This window comes from Scomber japonicus, chromosome 18 (assembly GCF_027409825.1).
Source record: "Scomber japonicus isolate fScoJap1 chromosome 18, fScoJap1.pri, whole genome shotgun sequence".
NCBI lineage: Eukaryota > Metazoa > Chordata > Actinopteri > Scombriformes > Scombridae > Scomber > Scomber japonicus.
The window spans coordinates 1820024-1831178 of record NC_070595.1 but is presented as its reverse complement, the minus strand read 5'-3'; the positions used below and the strand labels follow the sequence as shown (position 1 = coordinate 1831178).

Genomic DNA, 11155 nt, shown 5'->3' with positions numbered 1-11155 from the left:
CTACTCAATCTCCTCTTCATCTTCCTCTTCCTCCTCTTCCAGTGTGCAGCCCCTCATTTGGTTCCAGAATGGAGCTAATCTCCCGTCTACTGTTATTGCCACTGGCTGAATGATCTGGTCTCTAGATACAAGACAGGGAGGTAGAGTAATATCTAATTAGTTTCTCCTCAGTTTTCCAGAGTATTTGTTACACATTATGGGCAATAATATATTCACACACTCACTGTGATAGTCTGTTTATCATGCTGAGTAGTTGGCAGGCCTCCCTCTCCTTTTCTTCTTCAGTCAAGCCCTCCATTGGATCAGGCTGCTCTGCTTCCACTCGGCCAGTCACCAGGTTAATCCTGGCTTTAGCCTCCCGGTATTCCTCTGTGTCTGAGTCCGAGTCACTGGAGTACTGGGAGGCATACTGGCTGTCGCATGAATTCCTTCTTCCATTCAGCAGTCCCCGAGCTGCCAGTAGTCCAGCAGCATTGCCGTAACCCGTATATTTGACAAAGCGGCTAACTGTGAAGGAACACAAGATGTAAACTTTACAGTTAATACATTGATATGAATTGATTTTACTCAGAAATTTCATTTATAAATGCCAGTATGACCATGGTCCCCTCAGAGAGGCCTTAAATGTGCACTCACCCATGTCCTTTCATGGCAATGACAAGACAATAGAGCAGTGATAGCAATGTTCTACTTGTTTGTTTTTTGAGATTTCATATTACAAAACTGTAGCATTAGTTGTAGATAGTTGTTCTTCCTTTTGTATTATGTTTAAAATGAATCCTCCCTAATACTAATACTAAGCACTTTACCCTTTCATCAACCATCTCTATATAGAATTCATAGAATTCCGACATCAGGAAGAGATGAGCCAACATGGAGCTTATGAAAGACTCACATTAAGTGGACAACATTTTCTGTGGTTTCACTTTGACAAAAACATTTGAACAAAAGTTTTTATAAAACTGTGGTGATCTGAGACAATACCGTTCTCTTTGCAAAGCACAAACAGCAGCTCAGCAGCACAGTGCTTCACATCTGTGTCAACATGGGTCATCAGGCGGACTAGCTGGCCTCTCAGTGTGGTGTCCTGCTCAGGACGGATGCTTAAGTCCCTCAGTGGAGGTAAGATCTGGAGCAGGAGGTGGGGTCAGATGAAAGTTAGTAGTCAGTGATGTGTTAAGGGACCAGTAACTCTATTGACTATATTGACTTTTAATGCCTTCTCTCTCTCTCTCTCTCTCTCTCTCTCTCTCTCTCTCTCTCTCTCTCTCTCTCTCTCTCTCTCTCTCTCTCTCTCTCTCTCTCTCTCTCTCTCACTGTCTCTCACTCCTAAAGAAAACAACCAGGATCTAAAAGTATTCTTCTGCTGCTTCTGACAGCCTAACACTATGCTATAGCTGTGAAATTGACACTGAAAGTATTTGGTGTATTTTTCCAAATATAATTTGAAAAAGTACATTACCCTCTGCCGTAAAAAGTGACGAGTCTCCCTGTGTACCCGAGAACTCTCAGTCAGCAGATTTAGTACAGGGATTAGTTTCTCCTTTAGCTTTAGAGTCTGTAAAACAGCACATTAAAGACCAGTGTCAACATCAGCACTTCCTTTAGACTGATATTTAGAAATAATTCAAATTATGAGTTCAATATTCTGTTTGACATTGTCTTCTTCTTATTTATTTAGTATTATTGAAGTATTGAAATAGATGTATGTCATTTTGTTGTGTTGTGTTGCCTGGAGCCAGCCTATGTGGCCACAATAGTGGGCCAGCCACTCTGTCTCATGGCCTGACCAAAATATAAATTGTTAACTTACATAAATACATGGGGTTAGGGTTAGGCTATTTTGAATTCATGGGAAATAAAAGCAGTATGTTTTTTTATATAATACTACAAGTGACAGGACCTTCTCTTCACAAGAATAATACAAACTTGTCATTACTATATATTTATTAAGGTTTTGAGTTCCTACTTTGTCAGTCTTAGTCTGGCAGATTTAAAAAATGTGTTAACATTTTAGTTCAGAGTGGTAGAATTTATTCTGGTCATGGTGACATAATTGTGCTTCCCTATCTATAAAAATCTCTGATCCATTTCAAGTGGGATATTACTGGTGTATAATACAAATACATCAACCATATGATAAGGTTAAGTAATCACAACACACACTTGCCCTGTTCAGGCGTCTGTCCATGAACAGCAGCAATGTGTGGACACAGTCCATGTTGACTCCTTCCCATTTGTGTGATGCCTTGTCCACATGAACAGATAGCAAGACATCCAGACATGTCAGCGGCAGTGCAGACAAGATGTTTACTGTATGTCTATGGAAAGAAGTTAAAAGTTAAAGTTAAAATAATTATTAACATTTTGTGTTGCTCATTTAGTCAGTCACCTCCTACTTCAGATTAACATAGATTTTGTCATCCAAACATTTATGAATGTGTTGATAAATGAATGTTTATAGTTGCACAACTGACCCTTGGATTTCCTCCAAGGTGCCTTCTTCATCACATGACAGCAGCAGGCAGTGACGAAGAACAGCAGTTAGTCTGCGATACAGAGCAGCTTCCTCCTGAAAAACACAAACCATGAATTATTAAGAGAGCTGGATACGGCTCCACCACTCAGCTTTGCTACCAATATTTCTCTCTGCAGCCCACAAAGTATTTTCACCAAAGACCACCATTATAAAGAACATCAGCAAAACACATACATACACAACGTCAATTATGAGTCTTTTCTATCATGGATGTTTAATAATACTTTCCCAGAGCCTGGAAAAATGTTTTTAAAGTGTGTTACATCATTTCAATGTTGTAGTAGTAGTAGTAGTAGTAGTAGTAATTGTGTTGTTTATTGGAACCATTGTCCAGTGTTAAACATAAATGTTACCATTAGATGTATTGTACCGGAGTTAGCTTATAGGTCATTTTCATCTGCAGTTCCTTCAGTAGGTCAATATTAAAATATATAACAGCACAATAACAAACAGTACAAAGCAAAAACACACAGCACAATGATGGTACAAAGCGAAAAAACACACAGGCTACATACAAAATAGAAAGCTACACACAATAGCCCATCCCATAGAACTTACTGAGCGAGTTTACACAAAGTCACATTGCAGAGGAGGGACCAATTTATTTAAAATTTAATAAACCAGACACAAATTTGAAAATAATCTAAAATTCTCAAAGTTCAATAAACTGTATTTCTCCAGTATCCTACAGTGATGGAAATGCTTTGGCTTTTTGTTCAGAGTTTGTAGCTAGTTTATATAAGGACTCAAGGCTGTTTCTCCAGCCTGGCGCCAACATAATACAATAAGTTGAATGGATCGAGTGGTTGAGTGTTCTAGAACATTCTGTGGTAGGTAGGTCTGTAATGTAAGTGGTCAGTTTCAATTGTGGTCTATTTATCTAATTAATCTGATCATTAGCAATCATACCTCATCTGGCTCCTGCCTGTGTAACCTGTGAGCAATGTTGAAGAGTGTCTTTAGGATCTCAATGACCTCCTGGGATATCTTCTTAGAGATGAAAGGAGCTGTGCTATCACTGAGCACCTCATACCCCTCACCCCACTTCACAGCCAAGCACTGCTCTAGGGCTTTGGTTAGTACTGCAACTCCTCGCTCCTGAGAAGGGCAAATAAAAAACATAGGCACGATGGAAGATGTACATCAACTGATCTATGAGACTGAGAAACTTTCAATGCAATTGGGAAAAAGATTACATACAATATTGTGAAGGTCTATTTGTGTCTAAATATATTTTTCATTCTGACCACAGATGATGATAATGTGAGTTATTGTGTGACTACATAATAATGATACTGTGGGCGTTGTCTTCTGTGATAAAGACATAATTTGAAAATGTTCAGGTCTTCTTGTAATCATTGGATTCTTTAAGATTGTAATACGGTAATTTATGATTGGCTACAGAGTCTGAGAGATGTCAGGGAAGATGTCAGGGTGAAAAACAAGTCATTTGGGAGCATGGTTTAATAATTGGTAATAATTGTACAGTATAGTAAACAACAAGGCAGAGGACATTCAGTCAACCTTCTCAGAAGATGATAAAGAAGTAATTTACTAAAGTTGGCAACTATCAGGACCTGGCATGAAACACCTGCTTCCTGATGGTCCTTGACTCTCACACTGCCCAAACAAATCTCCTGCCAAAGAAGAAGCCATGAAGCCAGTCCTTGAAATATATATTTTTACCTCTTCTGATAAGGAGCCATCTATGAAGTGTTTAGCTGTAATTAATAGCTTTATTAATTGTTAATAAATCACTTAATCGTGCTAATTTAAACTTTTGGGTTACCAGGTTGTGGAACATCCTCCTCCATCATGACATGTAGCTTACTATTTTAGCTCAAATTTTAGTTTGTCAGGTTGACAGCAGCTTATTAACTGTTCCAACTGTGGTTGCAATTGTTGTTAATATGCATGTGACTGTCTGTGTGCAGGAACAGGAGGAGGATTGGTGGACTGTGTGATTCACACAAATTATTCATTTGAGAAAATTAATCATTAAATGATTTTCTTTATGACATCTTCTGGACTCTGTAATACGCAAAGAAGCATCATGTTTAAGGTTACTATTTTATGTACTAACACGTTTATGACAACAAGGAGAATTGAACTGATGCTGCAGCTGATCATGTTGTAAAATGTGAGTGATGACAAACGTGCCAGAGATCGGTATGTACAGTATGTGGTTATCATAACCTGACACATTTCTATCTATTGTTCACAACACACATTGGAAGATCACATAATCACATAAAGAACAAGCTTTGTTCACAGAATTTGTTCTCATTAAATTATCACAACAAGAAAAATACATACTTGGAAAGCATTTTACCTGTTGTAGCTGCAGCCTGAGCTCAGGCCTCAGAGCTGTCAGTAAGAAAAGTAGTCTCAGCTTGTAAAACTGGCCACTAGATGGCTCCCTGCTCCCAATCCCCTGCTTCAGACTCTCCCACAGATCTTGCAGAAGTCTTCCATAAAAACAGGAATGAAAAAAAGTAAGGCTAGGCTTTAGTCAGCAAATAGAGAGCATTATTCATATATCACTTTTTTGTATTATTGAGAACATACACCTAATATTTTTTGAAATAATGAATTTGCATTATTAAAGGAGTACTTAAGGTGAAAATTATGAATTATTGAATAAACAATCATTCTTTACTGATCATAGTCAATATACAGTGAGATAAAAGTGTTTAAGAAGTGTCCAGGAATTGATTCTTCACAACTCTAACAAGGACTCAAGTGAAGTGCATTGTCTAAATGTTGTTGTTAATATGTGATGCCAAAACCTAAGCATGTAGCAATGTCACTTAGTATCATGTATACAATAAGAACTAATGCAAAATGTCTCATTGACTGCTGAAGTATTTATTAATTAATAATGTTTATTTATTAATGTTTAATTAAGATTTTTTATCTTTTATCTCTTTCATTTGTACACAAATACAAAAGAGATGAAACAGATATTTAACACTTGAGCTCTATGTATTTAACCCACCTAGAACTGGATCCAACATGTAGCCAGCTATCTGAACTCAACCCTTGTGACAATTGCAGACATGGATCTGCTAAAACTACTAGGCTTTATGTGTAATGACACCAGTGTTTCTATTAATGTCTTTGATTCTCATTATTTTACATTTTATGGCTAAAGCTACCCATTTGAACAAGTGTCACCTTAGTGTGCTGGCCGCCTCCTGCGCCCTGGGGCTGTTGTAGATGACATTACACAAGACCTTAATGGCTTCATTCCTACACACATCCCCATCCTCCTCCATCTCTTCCTCACCACTGTTCTTTTCCTGGATGTTCTTCTGGGCAAGCGTCACATGATGATCATCTGTCCACTTATCACAGTGATGAACAAAGCCATTATTGTTGGCAGCACAGGCTACCACAGGACAAGAAGGGGGAACTACAGAGCTCACAGATAATGGTGTAGCATCAACATCTGCAGCCTCCTCAGAGCCACTTGCTGCTCTTGTGTGAATCCGGCTGTGTGTTCTGGCTGTCTGATCTTCAGCTCTCTCCTCCTGTTTTGGGCATGCCTGAAGTAAGCTGATGCCTCCCAGGTGTGCCAAAGTGATAAGGGCACTATCAGTGACCATAGGCCCTAGAGCCCGTCGGTCACGGGACAGGATACGCAGTGTCTCCAGGCAAACCCGTAACACTGCTGGCTGTAGCTGACTACTGATGAAGCACAGCAGGGCTGTGGCCAGGTGCTGTAGGAACATTTAGTAAAGAGAGGAAAGTTACAGTGATGAAAGCTGAGAGGAAATCAGTTTGAAGAGAAGGCACAAAATTAAAGAATAAGAAGTGAATAAAATGTAGGGATGTATCTTGTGTACTATGCACCTACAGACACATAAATACACAATCGATGGCCTACCTCTCGGAGAAGAAGATCAGGTTCATCGTCTTCTGAGTCAAAGTCAGAATCAGAGTCAGAATCATACTCTCTCACTTTGTTCCTCCTGAACTGATCAACCAAGAACAAGAATTAACTTTAATAAGTCCAAAGGATTTTAGCTGCAAAATATATACAAAGACACATTTAACACTCAAATGAATTCAAGCATTGGTGTTCAGGACAGGAGCCACTGGTTTTCACATTTTAAAGTAAAAAAAATTGTTATAGGATGGCATGACTATAGTAACACATTTGTTTGTCACAACTTTTGCAACAATTCCCATACAACAAGACCCTAGGACAAACAGAACTGCATGACACCAACACAAATATCGATTTTTGGGATATGTTTTGATTAATTCTTAGATCCTCATATTCCTTTTATATGTACTAACGATGATGACGATATTATTGTGAACACTCACAAGCTGTTGATCATTCACTACATCTGCCACTGTAACACATTCTCCAGAATATATCTTAGCAAAGTCAACAAATGAATGAAAAATAATCTAAAAATGTATACTATTCTAAAAGAGGATGTATCTCTTGCTATCATAATCAAAGCTGTAAATAAAGCCAGGCTGACTTATTGATGAATTAAAGCAACATATTTGATACTGAAAGTGAACCAAACCGAAATGGCTAGGGTATGAACCTTTTCTGTTTTGTCATTTGGCGATAGAGAAAAGAGCCTACAACAGCAAATTGTACAATATCTGTTTCTGAATGAAATGGAAACAACATGTCTTCACCAATATTTGATATATACTATCTAACTGTCATCAGTAATTGTAGTGAAAAGAATAATAACCTTCTCTGAAGTTAACAAATAGTTATTAACAATACACTTACTTCACCTGTTTATTATTATATTATTTCAATTATGTGATTATTGACTGTCCATTTAAACGGTTACCAAATACCTTAACAATACTGATTTTCTAACCACAGAGCACAGGTTTCCTGCACAGAGTAGTTATAGTGTAGCGTATGGGTAACTATCTGCAAGGTGAAGGTTAACTGGATGACGCTGAGTCATTAAGTATCCAAAGTGCTTTGGGACATATGGCTGGACATGATTACACAATCGGTTTTAATACACACACATACATGCACACACTGGAGATTACTATAATACAGCAAACTCAGCTCATATCGCTCTCTCTCTCTCTCTCTCTCTCTCTCTCTCTCTCTCTGGATTTACTTACCTCTTCCAATTCTTGTTCCTGCAGTCATTGATCCATGAACAGCGACAGAAGTGAATGTGTAAAAAGTGAATTAGAGCCATACATTTCAGAAATAAGTTTTAGGGGGAGGAGTGTTAGAGGAGCTAGAGCGGAGAAGCAAGAAGCAGGCTGTGTTGAGACACTGCTGTGCAATATTCCACACTTCAGACAAAGCTATTGATCAGGTGTCACTTTAACTGTTCTTAGATGTGTTGTTCAAAACAACAAACCTGCGTTAGGCAGTAAGCAAATAAGTCAAACCACAGTATGGACATGGGCTTCCATGGACTGTGGCTACAGGCCCCCCGTGGTCCCATGCCTGCTATCATTATTATTGTTACTATTGTTATTGTGTTTTTCTGTTTGTCTCTCTCCTTGCTTTTGGGGTCACCAAGAGCCTGGTTCTTCTCGATGTTTCTTTCTGATTAAGGGGAGCTGCTTTTCCTGCTGCTGTCACAAACTACTTGCTCATGCCGGAATGTTTGGTCTACTGAATTCTGTTGTCATCTTCCACTACATGAATAAATTGAATTGAATTGAACAGTAGCAGTGGTCTCATTCTTGCACTATTCAGACATGAGATGATTACTGGGCTGGCTTCATCATATATTTAAAATATAGCATTATAATTAATTGGTATTAGTTGATGTGGAGAAAATGTTTGGTTACATTGATTGTAAATTATTGTTTCAAGTTCTTAACCATTTACTGCCTAGAAATGTCAAAGATTGGGTAAAGCTCTTGTATACCACAACCCAAGCAGTACCAGTTAAAGGTGTATACCTTGCTGCCTTACCTTAGCTTGTTATTCACTCGAATGGAACTACGAACAGATGCAGTGAGGTCAAACTAATGTGCACAGGGCACATTAAAGTTCACTGCACACAGACATTGATATTCGGTGTAGGTGTTTTACTGAAATGTGTTTATCAGTGCTTGTCTATTTAGGACCTGATACAATGAAAATATTGCATACTGGACTAGCTTTTCAAAAAGTCCCCTCACCCAGTGTAACCCAAAGTAACCCAGAGTTCCTCTTATTGTGTTTACTGTATCAGTACAGCCAACACAGAGTGAAATAAAGCATAGAGGATTGCTCATCATTGTATCCAAAAAGTTTATATTATGGGGGCTGTACACTAGCAAGTCTCCATGTGTCTGTTTCTGGGGCATATGTCAGTACAATGCACCATAGAGAAAGCCAGATTATTTGTCTCATATTTGCATAGAAAATTCTCTCGTCACCAACATGGCACACGGCAGAGATAGGTCGGTAATTTTAAGCATCAGTGTGAATCCAGAGGTAAAATGGAGGAAAAACATTCAGAAAAAAAAATCAGTGCTGCAAATTAAATGGCTTTTACAAAATCTGGTGAGACTGATTTGCGTCCATACATAATTACATAATGATGAGTCTACTTATTTGTGATGACGATGTCTTACAACTCTCGCATGTGTGGACCAATATTTTTATTATATTTTAATGCAGTGAAAGCTTGATACAGTTATACTGATATAGGATGCAGATGGTGTGTATTAGTGAAACAAATTTTAAGCAATTTCCTTAATTGATGGTTGACCACATTAACAATCAATTGTTGCTTAATTATTAAGAATTTATAAAGTAGAGTGGAGGATTTTGATGAAAAAAGCATTTTATATACTACCATCTGTACCTTAAATCACAGTAAATGAGGAATGCCCTTACAGGCAGTCAGTAAACACACATCATTAAACAGTAAGAGGCTTCAGCTAGTGGCACAACAAGGTACTACAACTCCTCTAATCTTCTGAATGATCTGTTAATATGATTTTAGTTAATCACATTATTAATGGACATCACTCAATAACTGATTAATCGCTGATACCCTTAATGTGTATAAAAGGAAAGAATAGGAATATTGCAGCTGTGTTCTTTCATAGAGATAGCCTCACACTGAGCATGTGGTACTAATCAGGGCTGGAGCATGGTAAGAGCATCAGGATCAGTGGAAGCAGACAAGGATGGACCTTGAATAACCTCAGAGGAAAGAAGTTTGGTTGGGCAGGGGTAGCGGTTGTAGTACAAAATGTCAAGAGGAAACTACAGAAAGGCAATATTTAAAAAAAAATTACAATACGAATGATGGAACAGATGCAGTGAAAGAGAGAGAGAAACACATACATATACATAGCTCAAGTTAGAATGTTTTTTGAGTACAGACCTTTTTTTTCTCCTGCACCTCAGAGTTGAAAAAGAAGCACTCTGCATACTGTGAAGAAACAGATGGAGAGGACAAATCAATACATATACACATTTGCTGTGGTGTATGTCCAAGTGAGTATTAGTTGGTCAGTTTAAATATATTCCTAGTATACTCTGGGCAAGAGAGTTACATCAGTTGATGAAAATTGTAATTATGCATTCTGTTTCCATTATTACAAAATGTTTTTTTCCCCCAGTTACACACTGATGCAATGAATGACCTGGGTGTTGTAGCTGTCCAGTAAGACCCGGACAGTGTCCTGGTCTCCTTGGGTAATAATCTCAAGGATCCTCTGCACATCTGGCACCATGCCTGAAGCCAACCTACTGACCAAACATTCTAGTAGTTATGCAACCTAGTTCCATCTTATGAAAAGAAAAACAATTGTAATACAAAATTTAAATTGAATTCTATTTTTCAAATGAATCATCATTTTAACTACAGGGCATAATGAGACAGAAATAATTCAAAGTGCCCATGGAAACAAATATACAGTAAAACCAGAATTTAAGTTTTTAAACATGTCTAAATAGGTGATAGAGAATAACATTACCACCAAATGAATTAGTTTTGAAGTTGTTGCTTAATTGTCACTAACATCTTTCAGGTGTTTTTTTTTAATAGCAGTCACATATTGTCACTGTTGGAACAGAAATCAAAGCATTTACTGTAGTGCTTGCTCAGCAGCAGCTCAGTATTAAAACAAAGAAGTAAAGCAAAGAGCATGAATTGTGCACTCACCTGTTGTTGATGTAAAGAGAAGACACACACTGCCTCTAACAGCTTCTCCTTGTTTCTCTGATGAAACAATGACTTACTTATCTTCTTGTTCCACACCTTCCCTCCCTCCTTAACGCTCTAAGCCTTGGATTTACTCTGGCCACCTACATTACAATGTACGTATGTGATGTAATGAGCTATGTTGGAGAATGTCCACATGCTTTCAGCAGCAGGCATGGAAACAATCATTTTTGATTTTTTTTATTGTTTGTTAACAGTTATTTACCATTAAAGGTTTTTTTTACAATAATTATCATTTTTTGTCAACAGTTATTTTCCATTAAGATTGTCAGAAACAATGGACAGAAGAACAGAAATGAAACCAAAAAACAAATTTAGAATGTCTATTACTACTACTACTACTACTGATGATGATGATAATATTAATAATAGGTATTATTGTTATTATTATTATTATTATTATTATTATTATTATTATTAATAGTAATAT

General features: G+C 37.6%; 1 protein-coding gene across 1 annotated transcript; it reads right to left on the bottom strand.

The window, feature by feature from the left end:
- On the bottom strand, positions 1-10234 carry si:ch211-195b15.7 (synembryn-A). Its single transcript, XM_053339287.1, has 13 exons — positions 10145-10234; positions 9883-9930; positions 7661-7678; positions 6429-6518; positions 5717-6261; positions 4872-5007; positions 3449-3637; positions 2478-2572; positions 2171-2321; positions 1463-1558; positions 985-1129; positions 225-507; positions 1-121 (listed from the first exon to the last, which is right to left on the bottom strand). The coding sequence occupies exons 1-13, from the start codon at positions 10232-10234 to the stop codon at positions 1-3; spliced, it is 2007 nt and encodes a 668-aa protein (XP_053195262.1).
- Between the last annotated feature and the right edge of the window lie 921 nt (positions 10235-11155).

Coding starts and splice junctions, on each gene's coding strand:
- si:ch211-195b15.7 (XM_053339287.1), bottom strand. CDS start 10,234: ATGGTGCCAGATGTGCAGAGGATCCTTGAGATTATTACCCAAGGAGAC. Junction 6,262..6,428: donor CTGATCTTCTTCTCCGAGAG/GTAGGCCATCGA, acceptor ATGTTCCTACAG/CACCTGGCCACAGCCCTGCT. Junction 1,130..1,462: donor GTCACTTTTTACGGCAGAGG/GTAATGTACTTT, acceptor CTCCTGCTCCAG/ATCTTACCTCCACTGAGGGA.